Below are 26,960 nucleotides of genomic sequence, written 5' to 3' on the forward strand. Positions count from 1 at the left end.
TTACTGCCGCGAGTTTTTCCCCCTCGACGAACGATGTGAATGATGAACTATTTTTTTTTCTCTTTTCACGTCTCCTCGTTCCGTGCCGCAAAGTCTACGAAATATTTCGGTATTCCCGTCAATTAAGAAATCGACGATGGCGCGAATTTTTCCAACAATTTCTCACCGTATTCGCCGAACTTCGAGATCATCGTGCGGCAGCTTCTCGTTTTCTCGACAATGGAAATACAAACTTGATCTTGACGATATTTGGAATTTTTTTTTTTTTTTTTTTAAACTATTAACGTGAAAAGTTATATTAAAAAAGTCAACTTCAGACTCATTATTTTCATTACCATTCAATTATAATCATTTACACATGTATATTATATTATTATAATAATCGAAGCGTTGTTAAATCACTGAAGAATTTGACAGATCTAATGGATTTAAAAAGATTACAGGATGGTTTTTTACCGTCTATAATCTGAGAACCATGTAATCTCTTAATTTGTTCCCCGTTTTTACTCCACCGCATGTCCCGAGAATTTATGAAGTAAACGTGGGTGAGCTTTTTTTTTTACTACAGAGCAAATTAACCAAACTGTTATACAGCTGGTGCCCTTAATTTATACCTACGCAGAATTATTACGTTATATACATCTCGATTCAAACGTAGATATATATATATATATATATATATATATATATACATATGTATGTATAGAATACAAGTGTAGATAATTATAATTGTTTTATATCAAAGCGTGTGAAGATTTTTATACGAAAAGAAAGACTTTTTTCGCCACGAATTTTGCGTCTATTGTGAGTTGAAACCGTCCCTAGGAAAGTTTAGAATTTTGAAACACGGTGTGTGAAAATTCGGACATTGAACTCGTATCAACGACGGAGCTTTGTGTCAAGTTTTCCCATTTCCTTGCGTCGCCGGGACCGGAAGAAGGCTTTCAAACACTTGCCCGGCCTTAATTCCATATAAAATACGTGCAAAGTTCGCGCGAGAGCTCGACAAGAAGAAAGAGAAGACGAAGAGGACGAAGAAAAAGAAGAAGCAGTCGTAGGAACGAATGCCTACAGATACGTATGAAAGTTACCTTCTACAATTTCTGCATTTTTGCGTCAAGTGAGGAAATTTCTCCAAGACAGAAATTTACAGAAATGAAAATCTTCCATCATTCGGGATTTCGATATTTCGGATTTTTTAATTTTCTCATTTTTGTATTTCAGAACTTTGAGCGTCGCGTTTCGGACCATTCGAAACTTTGATGTTTCGTCAAAGTTGCATTTCGCTACTTCAAGTTTCGCACTGAAATAATTCGGAATTTGGCGCTTTCGGAACTTTTGAAAATTCTGACTTTTAAACCCGGCTCAAAACATGGCATAACACAATACTATTAAAACAATTCCTTTGGTTTGCAGGACGTTGTTGTTTTTTCCTTAATCCTTCTTTCATAACTTGAAAACGTTTCAAACGAAACATTCTATTGCACGTTAATATATGTATATACGTACAAATATTTTCGATTTAGAAATCGCGTTTCATTTTTATTCACGATTCAATTATTACATGTTGAAAAAAGAACAAGGAATATGATTTCTAGTATAATAAAGAGAGAGAGAGAGAGAGGAAATCGTTTGGTTTTAAAGTATGATTTCCGCTTCCGAAAGGGAAATAAAAATTCGTTTTCATACATATGATAAATAAGAGAAAAGAAGACGACGGTTGCTGATTTTGCAAACCGTGTAATCAAGTTACCGCAAACAAATTTCTCGCGATAAAACATTTTCGCTAATTAATATACGGCGACACCGACAAAATGTGGCTGCGAATGACAGACGTCACAAAGCCTCCCGTTGCCTGATACGTCACACTATCTTAAATGCGTATAAATAAACTTGTCTGGTCATTTTTAACAAGAAAAACCTTGAATACAAAACTCGGTACAACGATTTATTGTTTCCATTGTTTGTTAAACAATCTCGCGAATAAAGTGCCGAAATGATGCGTGGCAAAGTGCAGGGCGCAGATGAAACAACGAGGTTACCAATAAATCATATTTTACTACCATTGCGAATACGTTGAACTTATTATTCATATTATTCGTGGTTGTAATGCCTGTTCTGCAAACAAATTGTACGCATTATATACGTCGATAATACAAGTATATTACACAAATGCATGCTGTATCTGAAATAGTTTATCGTACGCATAGATTTGTAAACGCATCTCAAGGTTACTCACGCGATTCAGGTCATGTAGTATTCCTACCTTTACCGACCGAACAAACTCGCCCTCTTATCTTTCTATATTACGAACAAACAACCGAACGGAAAGCGTTCAAATTTGTACTTTTGTAACGAAATTCAGGAAAGTTACTCGTATCACGAAAATCGTCCAAAAATGTGTGGTTTTTTGACACGTGTTACTATTCCCACATTTCCCGCATTTCAGGGGCCAAAAAGTGCAAAGTTGAGATACTTTGCGCAATTCCAGAAATAATGCGGGGTAAAATGAACCATCGTAAGACTGTTTTCAAGCAATATTGAGAACTAGAAATTACAATAATTTCGTAAATAAAAGATGCTCTCAATCAGCCATTTTTCGACGATTTTCGGGATATGAATAACTTTCCTAAATTTCGCTAGAAAATAGCGATGCACCGTCGTAATTTGACACCCTTTTTGTTCGTTTGTTTATTCAATACAGCAAGAAAAAGGGTGAGTTTGCTCGGTCGATAAAAGTAGAAGTACCGCGTGATCTCAATAATTGTACGTACACTGAGAAAAATTTCATTTGTTGCAGTAACTAGAAAAATTGAGTAAAACAGGTATCGTTAAAAAAAACTGTTTGAATATTGTTGGAATAGTTGGCTTGATCGCGCCGCAAAGAATGGTGAATAATAAATCAATTGAGGAAGGTGAAAAAAACGCAGAAAATAGGGAAAGAATCTAAGAAACAGATCGAAACATCTCGAAGAATAATTCCGTACGTTTCACAAGCACTTTTGAATCAGTGTGTACCTCTATTCGGTGTAAAGATAAGATTGTTGTAATTCTAACACCTACATTCGACACCTTTTGCCATCACAATGCAAGTTTAAAGTACAAACACCTGTCATTGTCCGACTCGTTCGACGCGTTGTCTTTTATACAAACACGATATTGTCGAGTTCGTTCGTTCGTTCGTTCGTTCGTTCATTCATTCATTCATTCATTCATTCCCAGTCATCGGCGCGGTGTCTTTGACCGTTGACACGTGACAGCTTTATGATTGTATGCCCTGCATAAACGTGACCATAGAAGGAGAATCGGAAATTGTACCGTCCTGCACGATTATGTTTATTAAACTCATGTCGGATGTTTCATTGATTATTCCCGGAGCTGTCAATTTACGTATCCGTAGTTTACGCCGAAAATATAAGTTCTTGTTGACGCTGTCTTCCGATACAGAAAAAATACGAATCTTGTGATGTGTTCAGCGTCAGTTTCACCATTTCGTGCTTTGGAATCGTAGCTTACCAAGTTTCATTTTATACTCTTCAGGACAGAATCTTATTATTTACTATATATACATATATATTTATACAGGAAGGTACAATTTCCGATTCTCGTTCTATGGGCATTGTTTTGTTTATATTCGATGCAAATTAAAATACCGTTTTTACGCTTACTGAACAAAAAGTCCGTAGTTATATCTAACGAAAAAAAGAAACAACGTCGGCTAACGTACCAGCGGTATTATTCAGTAGAATTTGGAGCAATTATACGGTTAAATGTTTAGCAACAGGTTTGATGAAATCTGTTTACACACCGAGTCGTAAATTTCAGTCCAATTGCTGCAATTATAATATACAAATCTGTATACTGATGAAAAATATCGCTGCATGCATAACAACTGCAGAGGAGAATTAAAAAACCATGTACATGGCATTGTTTTTTAATATATATATGTAGCCTTTTTAATTCTCCTCTTCAATTATAGTTATCGCTGTAATTGGCGTAAGCTCTGCAATTATAATTCACGTTGTTCCGTTCAGGAAAGCTTTACTCGCGATGGTAAAATTCGATTTCTGGGCGTTACATCCTTCGTTCGGTAAAAGGGAATGAATGCCCATGCAGGCAGGGGGCCCAAAATGCCGGGGGACGGTCCCCCACGTCGAGAACGAGACGTAGGTCGGGTCGTAGGGTGTCGAAAATGTGTATGTGCAGGTTGTAGTTTAGGGTATTTAGGAAAAAAATAATTTGCAATTTTCCACCACCGGCACACCCTAAAAAGTTTACTTAGGTTAAAAGAAAGGTTCTGTCAAAATATGAGCGTTCTACGTTGCGTGAAAGATCGGGTTCAGTTGATTTTTCACTTTTATACATTTTTCCACTGACAGAAATTTTTCGTTACCGCTCAGTCCTAAACTATTTTCATTTTTTACTGCAATCGACAAAATATAGTTCTACGTAGAAATTGAAAATTAGTTTTCCAGCTGATACCGGAAAGTCTAGTATCCGTTACTCTATATAACATCTAGTCTCCGTTTGATGTTTGATAAGCGTATTCAATGACTTTTTAATTATTAATACAATCTCATAAAATAGTTGTAATTTAATACGAACTTTTAATTAACGAGAATAAGATTCCCGTTTGATACATCGTTGTGTTACGGATCGTGATCTTTGGGTTGAATATAAATGTCTGGAAAGAAATAATAACCGAAGTGATACGACGTGTTTCTTCCCAAATTCAAAAAAAAAAAAATGTGACAAAAAATGAAAAAATCAACCGAGCTTGATCTTCCACGTAACGCAAAACGCTCATCTTTTTAAAAAATCTTTCTCTTAACCTGAACAAACTTTTTCGAGGGTTGCCGTAAAGGAAAATAGCAAATTGTTTTTTTCCGAAACACCCTATCGTAGATATCGGGCAGAGAGGAAATTTCCCAAGTTTTCCCGGGTACCCAGGGCCTCGGGAATGAAATCAATAACTCCCTTCGCTTTTCGAGAATGAAACAGAGAGCGTCGTAGTCGCCGAGGGGAGTCGAACCTAGCTGGCTGCTGCTCGTCGGCGTAGGAGGGTTGAATGGACCTCGGTGTAAAGGGGAGCGGTTTAAATGAGCCCAGCAGACGTAAACAAAACAGCCGAAAACGTACCAGGCGTTTCAACTCCCGAGAGTCTCGATTACCCCGAGCATTTTTCATTGCTACAATGTAGGCAGGCACACTTCGATGCCAAATCGTCAAGCTACGCGTATTATTTCAAGAGAATAATGATTAAAAAAGACCGGAAGCGCCATTATTTTTTTTTTTTTTTTTTTTCTCCACGGACGATGTCAAGCGATAAAATAATAAAACTGTGCAGTTGAGAAAAAAAAAAAATAAATAGACAAACAGTTTTTCACCGTTTTTCTTTTTTGTCAAACCTCCTCTACATTTGTTGAAACAGACGGATTTTTTTTTTTTTTCCACCTTCTATTTTGAAAGATGGAAAAATTGGACGTATTGTGCGGTTCGCTTCTTTGAAAAATCGTTACAGGGAGCAGAAAGGTTGGAGAAAAGAATTTGAGTGAACAGTAAAATTGTACTATACTTCGAGAATGTTATGTCAAAATAAGAATAACATTGCGTATGAAAATTGAAACTGCAATTGAACGTTCTGAATTATTGTATATATATACCTGTAAATTTTTGCAAATTTTTATTTATTGATATTAACGACAGCGTCTGTCTAAATTCCTCAGTTCAAAAAGATTCATCGTTTCAGGTAATATCGTTAATTTTGGATATCAAGACTGGCCCAACATTTTCAGAATTTTCAAATGAAAAATTGAAATTCTCCAGATATATGTGTACCTATCTTTCGTGTCTATAAAAATTGAAATAATGAAAGAATAGAAAAGTTTAATCTACCATTTCAGATTATATATTATCTTTTTCTTCGAGTCCTCGTTATACGAAATTCAGGTACGTCAGAGTGTTTTTGTTTGAAACTGAATCACGCCACATGATGTATGCTATAAATATTTCACTGAAACTCTAATATTAGAAACGACAAGAAAGTTCGTGTTTAAAATTTCAATTATTCCAAAAATTCGACAATATATCTTTAGTTATTCACGATTTTATTCAGGTAAAACAAAAGTCTCAGATTAATCTGCAATTCTGTAATTTTTTCAGCCAATCCTTCAGTCGACAAATGATCGTAAAATTTTTCTTCTCTATCCAAGTGATTGATTGGGAAAAAAAAAAATTCGACTTTCGTTCGTTATAAACATTTCTAAAACGTCTCAAAAATCTCCTCTTATATATAACATCGTTTCAGCATATATTTTATCATACTTTAACACACGCGGTGAGGATGCATCGAATCTTCCGAAAAGAGATTTCTGGTTTTTATCACGTCCAACAGTCTTCGCAGGTATTCGTGCCATAGAATAACGATACTAAACGTACTGCGCCGTGCGGTTTAAACGTCGCGTTGTAGGTGGCTAACCGAATTAGTATTTAGTGCAAGGCGCGTAGCGTAGGGACGTAGCCACGTGCGTGGAATTACAACTTGGGCGTAAAGAGAGAGGGAGAGAGAGAGAGAGAGATAGAAAAAGAGAGAGGAGCTATCATATACATGTAATAAGGTAGGTAGGTAAAACGTAGCGTTGTTGAATTAGGAATTTTTAGGAAAAAGATCCGAAACTCGATGCAGGGGAAATATAATCTCGGGGTAAAATCTGCCTCCCTCGAGAAAAATTTTACGGTTATACTGCGTGGAATTTCGAACAAGGTGCAGTATTGCTGTGAATTTCAGGGTGGTGAGAATTTTGTTCGAATAAAATTCCCCGACTTTTCGACGTAAAAAAATTCCGAATTCCCCGACATTTTCCCACGAAACTTATTCGTAATGTTGGGCAGCTTTTATGACCAAAAGCTCCTTGAATATATAACTTTGGATCTTGGAAACATGTAGTATTAACTTCGTTTCGTACAAACAATTAGAAATTGAACAAATATACCGTTTACGAGAGTTATCTGAAATGAATTTACGAAGCATAGCTAAAGTTTGAAACCGACTTATAAAATACAAGTACGTTTGTCACTGTGGTCCATCATAATTCCCTAAACTTTTCCCGGTTTTTCTCCAGCCTGGAACTAAAAACGATTCCGGGGATCTTCAATCCCTGTCTATTATTCCGTTCGTCCATGCGATTTTCTCCAGCTCTCTTCGCTGCTGCCCTGCAGATACTACGCTTTTACCGTACGCTGCAGATTTTCGCGTGAAAGTTTAAAAATATCTCTCAAAAGTGTTTCGTTGGCACGCAGCTGTTACACGGTACGCATTTCGGCGGTGTATGGATATTATACGCGCATTATACACATTCCAATTAATCCACACGCGATGGAATTCGACGACGCATTTTATAATTAACATTTGCAAACGATGCGATTTAATCGGAGTGTATTTATTATACGTGTACGCGATGAGGTCTAATTTTTTTCGGGGGGGGGGGGGGGGGAATATTTCGTACACGGTATATAAGTATAAGCAATATGCACGTGTATAGTGGATTCGTTGCGTAATTCTTCTGACGTGTTGTATATATGTATACGCAATATATTCTTCTCTTTTCTTTTTTTGCTCGATTCTTGTTACCTGATCGTAAGTTATTCTCTCAAGTGACGATGCAGATTCTCAACTTGAAGTTTGTTAATCTATACATACGTCAAAGAAATGAAACAATTTTCATTTTGCGAACAACAATCACGGTTGACTTATACAAGAGTAATACAAATTTTTTCACGTGTTCGTATGGAAAACGAAAAGATTTGGTGTCGATGCAATAGAGCGCCGTTGAATCGAAGGCAAATATCAGTTATCAAGTCAAGGAAACAAGAATAGAAGTGTCAATACCCTGACTTTGAAGCTTCCGAATGAAGTTCCCTGACTATTTTTCTAGGGTTTCAAGCTCTTGTAGCTCTTGACTCAGTGGGTAAACAAGATTCAACGAATTAGCGATAACAAATCGTGCCTGACCTTGCCCATGCAGTATTCCGTTGAACAGAAATGCACCCTTACGATTACTTACTTATCTGGCTAACAATAAACCTATTTCTGTCAGTCCTATCCCAGAACTACGATGTAGGACACGTTTGATACGAGATATATGCATAGAGAATTTAACAGCAGGTTGACAATCTGATTATTATCAATGACTGTTCATCAGCTGCGGATAAGCAGAAAAATTTAATCTTCCGGTGGTTTTTCCAGTAGCGTAAGATAGCCGATTATCGATACGCGACGAGATTGAAGTTAGTAACTTTATCGTAAGGAAACATTGAGATAAAAACACTATTTTCTTAGTTTAAAATTGATTTTTAAGGAATCAAGATTGTAAGATATGAGTATGTTTTGTTTGATCGCGGTTTACCGAATTTCAAACAGTTCCAAAATCGCGAAATAACGGTTTTTCCTCATGAATCGTCACGGTAATGTTACTAACTTCAACACGATGTGACACGCGAGCTGGCAAGTACAATAATCGCGTGGCCCGGAAAAACACACGCTACCGAAATGATTAACGCAATTACGTGTGCGATAGCGATGCGAAGTCCCGCCTGATGTACGAGTGTATTAAATTCGAGCGAGAGTGGCCGCGTACATTGTCGTGATGAATTGCGGTGAGTTCGAGCAATTGCAATGATAATTCGAGCCTCAAGAGTGACAGAGGCCGTCGTCTCTCCTTGTCAGAGAGGTTCGATCAATGGATGAATGGGCCTCTCGCGTGCACGAATACGCACACGGGGAAAATTTACGCACACGCGAGTCTAGCGTGCGGCTAATCCGCCCGGACGAGGTGATGTGACGGTTTTGAGTCTGCAGAGATCGTTACGTAGGTCGGCGAAACGAGGGGATGGAGATGAGAAACGGACGCGAGAAGATTTGGATTCGCGGATTTTTAATTACGGAACTCTATAATACCGACAGCGATCGTCGAGACAGAAAACAATTGACAGCTCGGCGTATCCGGCCCATCTATCTCTCAGTATGTCCGTATTTCGTACGTTATTTGACAGTTTCGAACTGGACGAACGAAACGCGTCAAGGTTTTGTTGCACTGTTGTTAGACTTACCAACGCCATACTTCGTCGTCTTTGTCGGTGTCCACATCTTGATACTCGATATCGGACAGGCTACATCCTTTAACTTCTAGCTTGTTACGAACATTTTTCTACCGTGTTATTCTATCACGCCGATATTACCCTCCCGAGATATTCGAAAACACAAACATTGGGTGTGTGCTGCTGCCACACACCACGCAGCAGTTGCCCCTCGGCTCCGTTCAGCTCTCGGATCAACCGTATGTCCAACGATGTTGCACTCGCGGTCCAAGATGCGGCAGCACTGGCTTATCCAATTCGATTCGATCCTCGCGTGCTGCCATCCCTCGCTTCATCGAACAACCAGCGTCATTCGCTTTGTGCGTGGAATTCGAAGCGCAGGATAGTCCGACGGTGTGATGACTGAAGATTTTTTTAAACTTCTTTCGCTTTTGCTTAAAGACACTCAAATATTAACCAAATACGGCATTTCGCCATTTCGAACTTTGTGCAGGAATGATATTCCGGGAAAAAATTGAATTTGTCTGTAACAGCGAGTTATTATAAGAGTTCTTAAAACTTGCGAGTTTGCGATTTGATTGATATCCGATCAGGGATAGAGGTGTTATTACATTGTTGAACCTTGATACGGTTTCCACTTGCTCGCAAAAGCAGATAGGGTTTTATTGTTTGATATTTTAATAAATACATGGGGGTTCGTGTGATATTACGTTAGTAATAGAACTGTCGGTTATCGTAATCGGAATCCCCGGGATCCCGCATTGCGTAACGATATTTACTTTATTTACAACCTTGTTTTATTTTGCTTGGTGTTTTTTCGTCTTCTCATTGCTTCTTTCATCTGACGGTATTGCCTTTTAGCTAATTACGACTTGCTTACACGATATTATTACAACTTGAACTACCCAAGTGGGGCGTTCACGATCTTTCTTCACAACGCTTCGGACTATCGCCGTGTAATATTTCTTAGAAATTAATAGGCTTGCCGAAGTACGCCGCGAGATGAGCCTCTCTGAGAGCCTCGGAGCACGTCTGTAATAAAACAAAGGAAAAATTAATTAATCGTTCCTTTCTGGTTGACGATAAATACGCTTTGTAATCACAGCCATTTGACGTATGGATCGTTTTATGTAACCCGTCTGTAAAGTGGTAAGTATGTTACGTACCGGATGGGCGTGACAGACTCTCGCGACGTCTTCAGCACTCGCGCCGTATTCCATCGCCAAAACAGCCTCGTTAATCAGCTCTCCAGCGGACGGTCCAACAAGATGAACACCCAAAATCTTATCAGTGTTACTGTCTGCCAACACCTTGGCGAAACCGTCCGTTTCCATATTGGTCTTAGCCCTAGAATTGGCTAGGTATGGGAATTTCCCTACTTTGTAATCGATGCCTTCTTTCTTCAGATCCTCCTCGGTTTTGCCGACCCAACCGACTTCGGGATGCGTGTAAACGACACTTGGTACGCAGTTGTAGTCGATGTGAACAGCGCCTTTAAAAATATACGACTTGATTCGGATTTACCGTGAATTAGGTGAATTCTAACGATTTGTGGTTTGGTTTGCAGGTTTTTCAGTAGACCAGGGGGAGTTTTCTTTTTTTTTACTTTACCTCCGGCGATGCCTTCTACCGTGATGATGCCTTCGTCTTCGGCTTTGTGCGCCAACATAGGTCCATGGATGCAATCTCCGATGGCGTAGATGCTAAACAACGAAAAAATAAATCAACATTGAGTTGAGCACGTTTTTTGAAACTGAAGTCATGATGCGGAGAGCGCACACTCACTTTGGTATGACAGTTTGGAACCGATTGTTAACTGGGATCCTGCCTTTTTCGTCCCTTTCAATACCAATATCTTCAAGGCCGAGATTGTTCGTGTATGGCCTTCTGCCGACGCAGACGAGCAGCACGTCACAACCCAATTCTTCCTTTTTGCTCGGATCCTTGGCGTCTTCGATCGAAACTTTGATTTCGCCACCGGTTTTTGTTGCTCCGGTAACTTTGGTTCCCAACTTGAATTTCAGACCCTGTTTTCCCAATATTTTTTGTAAAGTTTTACTGACTTCTCCGTCAATACCAGCACCACCAATTGACGTCATGAACTCGACGGCTGTTACTTCTGAACCCAACCTGTCAATGTGAATGAGTCGATATAGTTTTGTCTTTGTATTCCTTGTTTGTTAAATTAAGAATTTTAGAAGCTTTTGGATGAAGAAATAATTACAAGATTTTGAGGGTTGTATTTTACAGTACCGAATAATAACTGCCATGGAAAAATGGTAAAATACCTTTGCCAGACTGAGCCGAGCTCCAAGCCGATGACTCCAGCACCAATAACTATCAATCGTTTTGGTACTGGATTTAATGATAACGCGCCAGTCGATGAAACGATTTGTTTTTCGTCAACTTCGATACCGGGGAAGGGTGTTACTTCGCTGCCCGTAGCGATCACAATATTCTTGGTGTTTATGGTAGTACCAACACTGCCGTCAGGTGTTAGTGCGGAAACTTGATTTTTTCCAGTTATTTTTCCATGTCCCTTAACCCATTCGATTTTGTTCTTTTTGAAAAGTCCAGCTATTCCGCTAGTCAAGGCTTTCACCACGTTCGTTTTTTGCTGCAAGAGTTGGTCCAGATCTAACTTGACATTCTCGACTGTGAACATAACGAGGTAAAATAAAGTCGTGTTGCAAATAAACATTGCTATTTTCAAAACTATTGCATACAGTCGAAAACAACATATGATTATACCAATAGGTATTTCCTCTTTTTTTTTTCAACTTACAAAATAGAAGAATTAAATATGCGTAATTTTTTATTGTAATTTAATTAGTTGAATATCAAATTTAGCTTTCCACATACTGTTATCAGCTATATGGATAAGAGAATATGAAATGTAGACATGGCCCAAACAAATCTAGTAACAGATGTTACCAAAATCTAAATGTGAGAATACTCGAGGACATTAATCTTTTACAGATGCATACTTATGATCCAGAAATGTGTAGAATTTCCTTGATTTTCCTAAATTTTTCTCAATAAGTTTAAAAAAACGCCAAATATTTTGTGATGATCCAAGTCTTTACAATTCTAACAAACTACTTGCCTACGATTCCACGATCCTTCAAATCTCCACTGTGTGCCATATGATAATAGTGAGAATTGTTAAGGAGAGACTTTGATGGAATACATCCAACGTTGAGGCAGGTTCCACCGAGCGTTGGGTCCTTTTCCACACACACAGTCTTCATGCCCAATTGGGCGGCCTTTATAGCTGCTACATATCCTCCAGGACCTGATCCAATCACTACTACGTCAGCATCGATCGAGCTGGCATACCTTCGCTGCTGAGCGACCGAGAGTACTGGGTTTACAACTCGTTTGACGCATGCCGGCTGGTGTGGAGAAAATTTATTATTTATTCAAAAAACGTGATGAAATTTGAAAGTAAATATGATCGAACAAATAAATGTCTTGTATATAAATACAGGACACGATTTTCTTCCGTGTCTCACAGGTGTGTCCGAAAAATAATTCTTAAGTAAATAATGGAAAATAGCAAAGTTATGAGAATCGTTATTTCTATTTTATAAAGAGAACATTAAATTTTATTCAATATTCTGCTGCCTAGATGTGCTGTAGAAATGCTTCACATTATGTCAATCCAGGTTGACTTTTTCTTTCCTATAATTAATTCGTCAATTTACGGGAACAATTTTTATGCTAAATAAATCTAATTAAAAAGCTATTCAAATTTTGAAAAAATTGAGGATGTACCTTTACTATTCATTGTTTCAAAATAGTTGGAAAGACGGTAGTTTTCTTTTTTCATAAATATACTGTAGATGTTTTCATAAAAGATGAACAATTCATGGTCAAGATATTCGCCTTATTGGAGGCGGAAACGACCGGATATCTAGTCCCGAGTTCAGGAAAGAAGTGATAAAACTGTAGATTTTAAGCAAAGCATGATTTGATTAAGGGTCGGATAGATAGATCGTGTTACAAAAATTGGCATAGATCCGGTAGATAATTTTCTGCCGAATAAGAGTCAAGTTTTAACTACACAAATGACATAACCAGGATTGCAGAGCAATGGCTTGGCTTATTAGCAGACGATTGCCCTTCACGGACATGCGAAGGAGAGAGGAAGAAGTGGGCGATGAGAAATTCAGAAACGTTAATAGACAAATAACAATTGCGTAAGAATTATACTCGTTTAATTTCTCACCCGAACGGACGTGTTTACCAGGTTCCAAAGGCTCGCCTGCATCGCAACCCTTTGTCGATATTACAAGTTGGTTCAGTCAGGGGAAAAAGAGGGGTTAGACACCTTAAATAGAAGGAAAACCCCGAACACTGTGAAGTTGCAGATGGTCTCAATGCTGGAGTATCGATACGGGTTTGGGCTATTCAAGACTGCGCAACTTCACGCGGAACTATGATTGGCCCGCGACGAGGCGGTCGCAACGTTTCGACCAATCACGGCTCTCGTCTTCTGGCTGCAGTGCAGGTCGCGTTGTTATCGGTTGGTGAACACACCGCGTAGCATTTAAATCTCGAACGAATGAGCGGTGGCGCCAGTGTCCGCAATTTTTGATTACGTCAGTCGGATGAATCCGGCTGAACTTATTAAATCTGATTTACGGCGGCCAGGCGTCAGCCATTTGCCAGTGAGATTTTGAGACCATGATGTACCCAGTGTAATAAAAGACTCATGCGGGTATTTAAGCGAATGCGAAAAACCACGCGAGTTATTACCGCTCAACGCAGCGAAGGAAATCGCGCGTAACTGTCTTTTTAAAGTTTTTCGTAACGCGGTTCATTGACTGCTTTCTATCAAAGAAAAACGGTACTTTCCCCTTTATATTGCAGACAATATGGTATACGCACATTTAACGATGAAAATTATGCAGCAAACTTCGCGCTAGATTATGTGTTTAAGGAACAGGACGGAAGTAACGAATAAACGCAAGAGGTTTTCACGCTACTATAGATGAGCATTATAACGGAACGGAAAAAGAAACTACCAGGAAATGATTCCATTAGACAGTTTTTTTTCAACGTATAGATTATCGATTCAATCGAACTCTGTGAATAATTTGATTTTAAAGGATGTCAAAAATATTTCATATTCGAATGATCCGATGACCTTGCACGTAACGGACGTCGAATCAATTGGGTGACATGCAGACTGTGGCTTTCATTTCGCGGAGGCGCGCTGTGTGTTCCTAAAAAGGTATAATGCCAGCACTGCAAATTAGCCTTATCGACGCTCTCCGTCACTCGTGTGACTTTTTTGCCATTTCCTATCTCTCTTGAAAGTGAAACTCACAGTACTGGCAACATATTTCGGAACACATCCCCCAATGTTGCCACAACAGTCTCGTAACTCTCATCCATGCGTTACTGACTTGAATCAGAACTGTTTTCGCAATATTTTTTTCACTTCTATCGACACCACACTCGATCTAACGAATTCAATGAAATGCCTGAAACCAACTTCAGAGTCTAGAATTTAAAAGCTCAATCGAATCAACTACTCGATAGCTACTTAAGGTTCCTATAAACCAGATGAGTGGTTGTCTGAGGGGAGAATTTGCGATTAAAAATGCGTCGAGGTGGTCGTAAAGCTGACGTCATCGCGTGACAAGCATCCTACAAGATTAAGGATCTTGGAATGTGATGACGTCAGTAGTCATCTTCCACGTTCTGCTAGCGTCCAGACGTTCGATAGATACTCCGACTCTCCGTCATATAGCTGAACGTTTGTCGTGACGTCGTTAAAGTCAAGAGGATGGCAAGCCGTTTCTGAAAACTTGACAAAAACTAAAGAGAATTTGAATTTCAACGGATTGAAATTTTTTTTTTTACCAAGAATCCAAATAAATTACTTCAAATCCATAGCACTATTGTTTAATAAGAATAAAAAATTGAGGTAAAACAAATACGTGCGTGCATTGTTAAATTTTTCGAGTTACACGATTCAGGTTAATTATAAAGGAAATGGTCTATCTGCTTAAAAAAAAAAAAAACTTGCGGCGTTCCCATTAGTTACGATTGTGTTTCTTCAGTCTTCAGATTAGCGATTTAATCCATACCGGTCAGAGCGCATCATGAGTCAGATTTCCTCACCGAGTGAACTCAGGGTGTCAAGTCACGATGAAAATTGCATTGACAATGAGTCCTGCCGCAGCTGAAACGGTCCCGCAATGGATTGAAATTTAAAAAGGGTAGTTTTTTTCCCGCGTCAATAAGGGACGACCGCATCGATCGACGCATGAGCATTGAGCCCGGCACGTCATTCGGCGTCGTTGCAACCCAAGCCAAGGCGTGTAATCCATATGCAAAAATCCCAAGCAATGCCGGAGGGGTTGATCAGCAAAGTCGACGGTCACTGAAAGTCGGCTTTCCGTGCCCATTGCAGGGGACGCCGCGGACCGCGTTTTATGGGAATAGGGTGACGCGGTGGGAACTACGGTCTACGACCACCTAGAAAACTGCAGAAGGGTTTCAGGGCGGGGTGGCGAGGGGAAAAGGGGCGACAGATGTGCCCGTGGATGACGCACGGCCATCTCGCAGGGCATTTGCCCCATTTCCCCGTCGCGTATGCACGTGCAGCGTTATTCGCGGCTGACACCCGTCGAAGATTGGTCGCTTCGATATTTCGAAAACGGTGTGCATACGTATAATTGGTTGTAAAATATTTAACGTGCAGTTTGAAAAAAGAAGAGCTCACGCGTTTATCGGCGACGAAAGATCTGGCCAACGTTTAAATTATGATTCGTTTTTGACTTTTTAATAAAAAATCGTTACGAAACTTACCGCGATTTTACGAGCGTCGTGTACATGCTGCTCGATTTTGGCGCGTAAATATAACCCATAAGGACCGTTAACATTTTTAAGTAAAGTAAAAGTTCAGTCTGAGCCATGTGGACTTATATTACTCGCATATTATAGTGTTTCGGACCAGGTGATGTGAAGAAAGTAAACGACGACTGCAAGGCGTATGTCTGTACAATGTTGAGGTAATAAAATATTTTTAAAAGAAACAAGAAAACCTTGCACCGACAAAAAAAATTTCTTACGCTATAACAGCTCCGATTTATTATATCGAGGATAAAATAATTTCGGTGTGTATAATACCGGTTTTTTTTTCTTTGTTTACTACGTACTTACATAAACGATCCAGACCGTAAACGAGTTACGGTATTATTTACTAGTCTAAATTTAGGAAAAAAACGTGTTTCGAATAGCGGATGTAAGATATTCCGATTAAGCAGTTTCATACGCGTACAAAATCTCTGAGACGGGTTCGAAGATGTGCGACATGTCGAGGATCGAGAGGAGAGCGTACCGGGATCAAGATCCTCCGCGAATCCGCAATAAAAGCACAGAGGATTTGCTGAGGAACGAGTTCCAGACATCCAGCAGATCGACTCCGAACTCGCCGACGGCTCTGCAGCGCGTTGCGAGTTTAGAAAAATGCTACAGCGACCCGGACTTTTCGAAGAAACAAAAAAACCCAACGATCAAGATCGCCGATATCGATCCTTCGCGAAACGATAACCCATCTGCCAGTTCCAGTCGCGAGGACAACTTGTCGGCGGATCAATGCGATAAAATTGGATCGAGGAACGCCTGGAACAGCGAAGATTTCGCGAAAGAGTTAGCAGCCAAAGTGCCTTCGTCTAAAATCCTAAAAGAGGTAAGGTTCCAGGATTTTTTTACTCCCCTTGCCAAATGTTTCTTCCATTTCGTAGAAAACTTTCACGGAATGATATTATATATTATTTCTGTATGTTACGTGTAATAAACTAACCGGAATTGAGTGCCTTCCTGGATGTTACCCATTTGCTCACTGTGGTTTCCATAGCTGTTTTTACTTCCGAAGCGAAAGTCTTGGATCTTATTGCAATCCATTTTGAAAGTCGTCTATAAGCTTCAGCTCATGTCACTTCGTTTTGGTGGTCATTGTTTCGAAGTAGTAACAACCTGTTGTGTCTGCCCGGTGAGTTCTTGTGAAGCGGTCGTTTAACGGCGTGTCTTCTATCGCGTGTCGAAGTTCACTAAAAAGAGCACGAAGTACGTAACCCGATGGGAAGCTTCATTGACACAAAGCTACACGCCCTGGTCGCAGAGCGACGATGGTATAATGTCACCGTTGACGTCATTCCACCGACGCGTTTTTACCAACGAACCTCTTTCAACGACGAAAACGAACGATGAAACTAAAAATCGTAATAATATCAGCGAGTTTTTGCTACTCGATTAGAAGTAACTTCGATTCGACGCGTGCGTAGTTAATGCACATACATATATATAACAATTCAACGAACGTGTTGCAAACTTCGTGAGAATCAAACTGCTTGCCACTGGATTAATGCAAAGTGGTTCAAGGGGTGCAACGGGTATGTACTTGAGTTGATTGAAGATGTCTGGATGCGCAAAATGACTCGAATGGATTCCGACCGTTTGCGAGGTCATCGCATCCTCTTGATTTAGTTGGCCATTTGTTAAGTCTCTCTGGATCAAGTTAGCTTGTGTGAACTCTTTTTTAACTTCCCATTTATCTGGTTTCAGAGGGAAAAAAAAGCTGTTGAAATCAATACGAAAATGAAAAGTTCAGGTTTCAGTAGATCTCGACGCTTCAAGGTCGGAAGTATCACCCCCGACCATTTTCGGACGTTTTGAGTGTGTTCATGCATGTACGTATGTGATCAATTTTTTGACCGATGATATATCGACAACAAGTTACCGGATTTTAATGATTTTGGTCCCAATCGATGCGGCTTTTCCAAACTTAGAAATTATCAGATTTTGGCTTTTATCGGTACGGTACTATTTCTAAATTAGGATATCTTGAGAATGGATGAATGGATTTGAATGCAAATTGGTAACGTGAGGTTTTTTTCGGTCGTTAATCACGAATTTGAGGTCAGATTTGCAAGATCGAAGATGGCGATCCAATATCGTCGAAAAAAATCTAAAAATATTCCGATTATGGTAGTAATTGGTAGGCGGGGGTTTTTGTAAATTTGTAATGTTAGATCCATCATAGTGGTTCAAAATTAAAAAAAATCGTCATATTTTCATGTAATATGGTATCCGAGGGCTTTAAAATATTTAATCACGAATCTAAATTTGTAGTTCGAAATTCAAATTGGATAATATCTTTGTTTTATCCTGCATGAACTTGGAACCGGCGCGGGCAGTGAGTAAAACGGTAAGTTTTAAGGCTGGCTCGTGGCCAGTCTGAAACCGCTTATTCTTATCATGCTGCTGACACGAATCTGCAAATCAAAGTTGCGTTTCCTTCGTAAGTCTTCTCGAAGTACCGGTGAATCGTAAATTTCTTACTATCGTACCCAGGTTTCTGGTAACACCGAAGGTATAACTGCAAACTTAATTCGGGCATTTCGGGGCATTGAAGAGTGATCCAACCAGATATAACACCATTCCACACAGCATGAAGCGCCTGGATCATAGAACAAATCATAAACGGGACTATTTTAATCGCAGTAGCATCAACACTAGGTTCAGAAACATCACATCCGCAGGATCAGTTCAGGATTAGCGTGATGCTCGATGGAGTAGCTGAGTTTATTACAAAGATGAATACCTGGAATGGCCTCAAATGCCTGAGGAAAGCACGTCCGGAGATAGAGAGAGAGAGAGAGAGAGAGAGAGAGAGAGAGAGAGAAATATAGAATCAGAGAAAAAAAACGGTCCAGGGGATGCAGCCGGCTAATCTACGTCAGGCTGCACCGCGCAACCTGCAGCAGAGCTGCACTCCGATGCCGGTGCAGCCGGTTCTCGCACGAGATCATTTCTTTGTCCGAGGTATGAATATAAGGCTGCGTTTCCACCGGCTATCAAGCCGAGATTCCACCGAGATCAAGTCGTGTAACGAAAGTCCAGGAGCCGGAGAAGAGCGGGCAGAAATCTGATCAGAGTCTAAGTGAAACGCGGCTTCGACGTAAGGCTGCTCGAACGTAAACGTGACACGGTAACGAATGGATGCTGTCAAAAGAGAGAAAAAAAAGAAAAGACAAAAAAAAAAAAGAAAAATCATTTGCGTGCTTTTTTTCTCCTTTCTTGCAACGTTTGTACCAAGGAAAGCCGAGATCCCTTACGTGGGAAACCGACGAGGACCAAAGGATGTAAAAATCATCACGGCGTAGAATGTTTGTTCAGGGAAATGGGGACTGGTGCAGCACATGTGGGCATGCAGCGACTTGTAACGAGTTTGATTCCGGGCCGCGTTTCATTCGAATGGGATTTTGGTCTCGTTAATGGAGCGTATCTATCGTGGACCGTGTAGTGCGTCAAGGGTTTGCCATGCTGCACTATCCCCCCGATGAAGATGACTTCCAGGAAACAGCCCACCCCGGAGTTTCTCGGTGTGAGAATCGCTGTAGGTGGTGGTAAAGAGGCGGCTTACCAGCGTGTTGCTGATGGCCAGCTGTTAGGCCGACCCCGAGAGTCAGTCTGCTGTTTACTTCGGTGGCGTTTAAACAGTTTTCGAGCCGGAGACGGAGCTTCGAATGACGCATTTGTATAAAGCTGGCTTAAAAATCGTCGTCCAGCGTCGGGCAAGTGATAAATTTTTCAATTCCTTCAACGCGATAACGCAAATCTGGGAACACGAGATTCTCCTCCGAAACAAGTTCCTTCGGAGACTCGTTGCGTGCCGCTTTTTGCACACCTTTTGGACAGCAAGGATCGTAAGCTGCAGGTATTATATACCTCATTATACGCGAATGTTACAGTTGGCCTTTTATTATTCTCTCTTCTTCAATATTCGAAGCACTTTCAGAGATAAAAGATTTCGATTCTACCGTCTATCTAGTTACAAGTACCTAAGGATTAAATCGCTTCTTGAATTGATTGACGTCTTGTACAATACATGTTACTAAACCATCTTCGACACTTCGGTACTATCTTTTATATATCTAATAAACACCCTAATACTCAGTGACAGCCTGACAGACATGACTAGCTCATTTGAAAACTTCAAGTGCGGAGTCTCGTAGTTTCCTTTACTCATTGGGATTCTGCTCCTGCATAAAAGGAAACAATTTTTCGAAAAAAGAACAAAAACTTCACTTCAAACCCCTTCTGTAACCCCTGTCTATGCATCATTCAAATGAAACGCACGGCACATTTGCACGTACCCATGTACCGTCATGTGGTGGTACCCAAGGTTCGCGTACTACACATTCATGAATTATATTGGATATGTGTGAAACGTAGAACGTGCACGTGTCGACCCTCCCGCAACTCTTTCCTCTCCCGTGTCCTCAAGGTTCCTCCTCTTCTTTCTCTTCAGGGTCCTTAAGGGCGTTTGAGGGTTCCACTCTGTGCAGGTGCAGGTGGTATACCACCCGGTTCGGGATCGATATTTCTTTGTTTTTTGCCGGCCTACGTGTCAACGGCTCACTTCCGGTCCTGCAGAGGATAGATTACAGCGAGGCTTTTTTTCAACCACCAATGGGGGGGGTGGGGGGGGCATAAAAGATTGGTTAGCGTAAAGCGAGACCCGGAAGTAGCCACCTGAGATGGAATCTTTGAAGAGTCGTTAGAGAATAGGTATGTGCGAAGGTGAAAAGGTATTATAAATATATGGGTATGTACCGCACATTTAGGTGTAGGTACCATCACCCTTGATGGGGATGCAGAAAAACGAACGCTATGACGATGATGATGAAGTTTTTACCACGAAACCGGGCAGACCGGTTACCCGGATTTTCCTAAACTTCATTTGTCGCTGATCACAGCATATTTATTATCTAATTAACGAACTCGGTTACTAATTACCTAACGCGATGATCGATGGATGTGATCAGCCTTGATGGGACAAAAAAAAAGGGCAGAAAATGATTATTAGGATTATTATAAGATAACTCGAGGATTTTGGAAAAAAGCTCGCATCCGTCAATTCTAATTCTCATTGAAATACGTCATTTGACCAGCTGACTTTTTCTACTTCTATTCGTATCGTGTCCACGTCGATGACGTCAGGTGCGTTCATCGTTCGATATATGGACGTCGAACATGCTCGCGGATTGCAAATAATCGCGATCACGTCATCCGCGTAATCTTCCGATCACACGGGTTAAAAATCTGGGGTATATAACCAGCGCTATGTAAATGTATTATGTGAAGACCCATTGGGGGTTAATGGGAGTGCCGAGTTCGTAAACCATCGACGTTTTCCTCTATCCACCCCCGCCATCCCTTCTCCTATGATACACCCGTCCGACAGATCACCGCCCACGTGATGCCTCGTTGTTAATTAACGACTGTACGCCAATTTCCACTCTAACGAAATTATTTTTTCGCAAATAACGAATGTGGGTCGGGTAAACGTATTACAGGTATAATAAAACACCGTGGGTGTGCCCGCAAGTGAATTAAGTTGTATAAGGCAGGGGTTTTCTTTCGCCGAAAAAAGAATATTGATCGTAAGAATCGAGGATAGTGATCAGAGAATTTGAACCGTGTATGTATAAAAATTGTTATCGTAAAACTGCCGGGATTTCAGTAGATAATGAAATAGAATACAGCATATTATTGCACGTGCCAGATTTTCCGATCGCAGGTAGAAAATTCGTTTTTAATTTTTACCCCGAGCTATTACCTAACACATTTTTACCATCGTGGCAAATAAAATGGAAATAGTTCATAGCTGGCGAAAATAATATAGACAGTAAATTTCTCACGGTTGTATTATTGACGCGGATAATAATTATCGGCGTTAAGTTTTCACCGCAGACCGGCGGCTCCCGACTGTTATAATTATACAGTAATATCGTCAGACGTTAAAAATTTACCAAAAAAGGCAAGAGATCCGGCTTATGGATACAACAACACAGGGCTGATTGACGTTCGGAGCGCGGTATTTAAGGGATTGGATAACGGAGATAAGAGCATCGCGGAGCTATTTCTCTTGGGCAATATTAATTAATTAAGGAGATAACTTATCTGTCCGCGGTTTATACGGCAGCCAGTCTCTGCATTGCAGTTTGCCGAACGTTAAACCTGGCCTATCAGTCCGTCGGAACAAGGCTTCGACTTATAAGCGTTGCGACGTTTCTGCGAAGCTGCTAATTCAAAGCCGCCTCGATTCGATTCGTTAACTCCTAATTTGCCTGCAAGCTTTTACACTTCAAACATCGAATCTTTTATTCGACCGGGTTGCTCTTCCACGTTTTACGCAGTTGAAATTTTACGCAAAATGAAAAAAATTAGATAAAAAAAAAAAAAGAAAGTAACAACCTCACGATCATGTAACGGAATTATAGTTACGTTATCAAATTCCAGAGTCAAGAAAGGCAGAGAATGACTTCGTTATGCCTTGTGATCGTTCTTGCGTCTCCTCGAGTGTAATAAAGGGTTTCTAATTTTTCTTATTCTCTGACTCTCCCCTTTCTTTCTCATCTATGCCACCCACTGAAAAGAAGAATTTGTTTTTATTCAATGCACGGTTTGTGTATAATATGGGATGATATATTATTTCATCAGAGCTGCACAGAGCACGAAAATGTGATATGTTTTTCTTTTCTCATGGCCCCCATGATATCTTCATTGTGCTTACATATTAGTTTACGCTTCGCGTGCTTCTACAAAGATGTATTTCTCCTTGATATTTATTAGTTCTTAATTAGAATTATACATTGTATTATTTATAAAACTCGTGATAAATATTTCGAAGAATTTTTACCATCGAGTTGTCTAGAATTTTCACATACTTTATAAGCTGTAAAGTTTTTATACGTAACGTTGTGTAAAGAGCAAAGAGGAAACGGAAGTGGTGAAACGGAAATAAAGGAGTAAGAGTGATGTTGCGTTCATGTTAGTGTTTTTTACTACCAGGTAAAAAAAAATTATAGATTTTTATTCATGCATACGTATGAATAATTTAATGTATGCACGTGTATCTTTCTGGCTGCAAAAAGCCAGCAAAAAAAAAAAAAAATTAAGTAAGTGGCGGAAATGATTAAATTATCGCTGTAACTTGCGTGAAAACTGTGGAGTAATAATTGTCGTTGACCGAATTAAAGTCCGTTGCTGTTTTTACTTAACTGTGATATTTCGGATGAAAATTGCTTCTCATATTTCCGAAATATGATCATCGAACAAGTGTATCATGCACTTGAACCTGATTCTCGCGACGCCGGATCGTCACGGTTTTCAAAATGACCAACTTTTGTTGTATTCGCATTGAATAATTATAAGAAGAAAGTGTCAAATGCCAGTGAAATATAAAAAAAAAAGAGAAAAAAAAAACGTGTCTAATGCGTACGAGATTTCTTTCCATTCCTGCAGTTCCGAAACAGAAAACTCGTTCACTGGGTTAATAGAACAGTCGCTGTCAGTGTAGAACGAAATCCTTTTTCCGTTTCATTGACTTTCCGATTGCTCCATTGAATACAAACGCGTTCATTACAGGTACGTATATAATAAACAATCACGTGCCTTTTGCAAAACTGTTTTCACTATGAAACGATCGTTTAAATTCGTTCGATATTACAGACACTCTTTTATAAATCAACGCAATTCGAATCGTCGTTCGTTTTTTAGCACGTCGAAAGAAGTTCGAGTAGTATAAAATATCGCGCAATCAGTATCAATTCTTAAGCGTGTAAGGCGAAAGTGTACAGCAAGGAAGCAATCAGCTGTACGAGGAAACCAGAGTGCTTAAATTGTGGAAAGCTGCTTCACGTCGAAGAAACTACTTTCCGACGTGCAGTTGGAATCACGCAATGGAAAATCTCGAAATTCGGTGAATAATTGCATGCTTGAGTTGCGAGATCTTTCGTCACTCTGTGTTCTGCAACATTTCAGGATATAATTACTAATGGATATATTCTATAAATACAACGATAGCGAGAAGACTGTAAGCAATACGTATCAATTTCTTCAAAGAAAATTCCAGCGATACCGTATATAAATATCACTTCGCTATAACGATGTGAAAATGGGAAAAAAGCCAATATTTAGCAATTCGTACGCCGTTGAATGAATTGTGGGGAATTTCTAACCACCGAACCGCAATCGCTGTCCCTGATCAAGTTGTCTGCCTACATACCGGGACAATCTCTTGAAACTTGAAAATAAACCGCGCATGCGCCAAATTATTAAATCTCATTGGTCGGCCAAATCTATCCTCAGCGATATTTTTGTCTGCGATGCAGGCGGGCCAACCTACGCAAAATGCCTACGTTTGAATTTTCAAAGAGCGTAAGCATTGAATTCCAACCGTTCTTTGAAGAATCAACTTTCCGACCCGATAACAAATGCTTCCGAAACCTTTCCGAGTCGCTGCCGCAATTATTTGAGATTCTAACCTCGAAAATTCGTATCAACTACGTCACCGCCAAAAACAGTTCGACAGCTGAAACTCGGGATGGTCAGCCTGCAGGAACAGCCGATGAAACTCGCGCATGCGCGGTTGATTTTCAAGTCTCAACAGATTGCCCCGGTATAACGAAGTTATAAACGGGAGTGAAAGTATATTATACACGTATACTCGAGTAGCGATTTTCTGACTGCAGAGAACCGCAGGTATCCTTCAGGTCAACATCCTCGAGTCAAATTGTTTCTGACATTGTAATTATAGCATATATTTTATTTCTATACATAAACGAAGTGAAATTATCGCGCCAACTTTGTTCTATAATTCTCTCTCTCTCTCTCTTGTCTCTTTTTCTTTACAATTTAGCTTTTGCAGGCGAAAAGTCTGTGGGAAAAATTGACGTGATTATTGTACAGTATAATTAGACGATAGATACATGTAAGGATTTTCTGACGGGATAATGTATCGTGGTCATGCATATGTAACAAGGATGTAAAGCAGCTGTGGAACGCGGGATGATTTTTTTCACTCGCTTGTCTTACGAATGATATACCTATGCATGTGTATGTGTATGTGTATAATATACATGATATCAGGCTGAAAGAACAAGTTTGGTGACATTTTTCTAAATTTCAGGCTAGACTATGAATTGTGTCACGTTGTATCACTGCAGGGATACGATTCCGCTAAACTAGCACATAATAATCGTGAATCAAGCCAAATCCGAAATGTCGATAAATTCATTCGTTACCATACATAGAAGGTAAAAAATTTATTACGAAATTATCTGTATAATAAATGTAGAATTCCATTAATTATTTCTTATATATACACATACAAACGGATTTACAAGCATGGACGTAGATGTGTTGTGTAAATTGGCCACGATATATTCCTCTAACGATTTTAAATTGAACTGTCGATCATTTTACAATCATACCCGCGCACGTACCACGCACGTCTACTTTTCGTTAATTTATTACTTTATTTAATTTTTTATCTTCCATTTCTTTCTCACTCACGGGTATTCGCCAATTCCAGTTGAATATGTTTTAATCTGGCATTATACGTAGATTATAGAGGTTATTATTATACCTAGAACATCACACACGGCAGCGTGATGAGCCTTGCGTAATTGCCTGCACGGCCTCGCTTAGAGGCAACGATGCGTTTCCAAAATAATAATATGTGGAATACATGTGGGTACGTATATGTATAATATAGCGTATTTACGTATTTTTCACTATACGGGAAAAATTGTTAGCGGTAAGATTAACGCGGATTAAAAACTCCTTGCGTGATTCCCGTTCAATGTCATACTCGTTATATTGATAATTAACGTAGTTGTAATTTGAGCAGATTGTAAAAAGAAAAAAAAAAGAATACAAACGAAATTAAAACGAAGAATTAATATTACACGTCTTCCTTAATTAGGATGAAACTGAAAACTATTTCGAGTATTACGTCTGATGAGGTAATTCATCGTGCTGGTTTCGCTAATCGCTTTTTACACTCTATACCGTCTAATATCTAATGTTTTTTTTCTTTCTCTTCTCGGCTATCCTAGTTTGTTTTATTTTGACTTATCTACTCCTCCCGCGGTAGAAAGTAACTCGCTGTAAGAATAATACCGATCGAATTGTAAATGTGCATTCACCGACAAGTTCTGTGAGAGAAGTCCACTGTAACGTGACAGCTAATTGTGACGTGTATATAATAACGTATCGCTGCAGATACGATCTTGGAGATCGCGTAATAAAACGGACAATAATTGTGACGGATTTTGTAACGGTGATCATCAACGGCTGATAAAACGCATTCGGTACGCGACGCCTGCGGTGATAAAAAAAAATCAAACGTATCGTATTATTTCAGATACTCAAAAAGAGTAGTAAATTGATTTTTGATTTATAGCCAGTTGATTGTATTCCACGAGTATCCGAAAGATGAAAAAGTGGAAAAGAAGCTAGAATTAAAATGACGTTATCGGAATAATAATTATAGCTGTAAGGTAAAATCGATTCGCTTAGTTATTTGCTTATTTCCATCAGGAATTATCGGCTGGTGCCGGTGTTCAACCGTAACACTCATTACAGCAATTATACCGTTGTTAATCATCGTAGTTATATTTAACAATCAATGCTGAGTTATCCCTTTCAAGTTACTTCGAATAGTTAGAATGATTTCAATATTGGATTCATCGAGTTGACGGGATTTTAATTATAAGTACCGGAGATTTCAGATATTTTATTCCTTAATTATACCTAATATAATATTTTTCAAGGATTGTAAAATTGACATTTCATTTCACTCATGATATTGACGATTTTAAAACCTTGACAACTGGATGGCAATGCAAGATGTTTCATCGATGACATATAAGATATCATGTCAACTGTAATTATTCGAGTGCATTTCTACGATTTCAAGAGATTTCAGATGGTCTAAACAACTTCAAGGCTTCGGTAATTCTAACAATTTTAATGATTCCATTCGGTCTCAA

General features: G+C 39.5%; 3 protein-coding genes across 5 annotated transcripts in view; 1 reads left to right on the forward strand and 2 right to left on the reverse strand.

Annotated features, from left to right (window-relative positions):
- The window catches only part of LOC124180500 (dedicator of cytokinesis protein 3), a 33,569-nt gene extending 24,201 nt beyond the window's left edge, over positions 1-9,368 (reverse strand). For all 3 annotated transcript variants that reach the window (XM_046566099.1, XM_046566098.1, XM_046566097.1), the window contains exon 1: positions 9,109-9,368. In XM_046566099.1, coding sequence (XP_046422055.1) covers positions 9,109-9,145 — 37 coding nt within the window. In that variant the 5' untranslated portion in view covers positions 9,146-9,368. The remainder of the gene's footprint in view (positions 1-9,108) is intronic.
- A 354-nt stretch (positions 9,369-9,722) lies between these two features.
- LOC124181527 (dihydrolipoyl dehydrogenase, mitochondrial) lies at positions 9,723-13,485 on the reverse strand. The gene is made up of 7 exons (XM_046568171.1): positions 13,328-13,485; positions 12,203-12,491; positions 11,385-11,751; positions 10,882-11,226; positions 10,708-10,799; positions 10,263-10,588; positions 9,723-10,128 (listed from the first exon to the last, which is right to left on the reverse strand). Exons 1-7 carry the CDS (start codon positions 13,367-13,369, stop codon positions 10,063-10,065), a joined length of 1,527 nt encoding a protein of 508 aa, XP_046424127.1. The 5' UTR covers positions 13,370-13,485; the 3' UTR covers positions 9,723-10,062.
- Positions 13,486-16,402: 2,917 nt separating this feature from the next.
- LOC124181529 overlaps positions 16,403-26,960 on the forward strand; it is a 33,130-nt gene continuing 22,572 nt past the window's right edge. The window contains exon 1 of the mRNA XM_046568173.1: positions 16,403-16,804. Within this exon, the coding sequence (XP_046424129.1) occupies positions 16,418-16,804 (387 nt within the window). The 5' untranslated portion in view covers positions 16,403-16,417. The remainder of the gene's footprint in view (positions 16,805-26,960) is intronic.

This window comes from Neodiprion fabricii, chromosome 4, assembly GCF_021155785.1.
Source record: "Neodiprion fabricii isolate iyNeoFabr1 chromosome 4, iyNeoFabr1.1, whole genome shotgun sequence".
NCBI classification, from domain to species: Eukaryota; Metazoa; Arthropoda; class Insecta; order Hymenoptera; family Diprionidae; genus Neodiprion; species Neodiprion fabricii.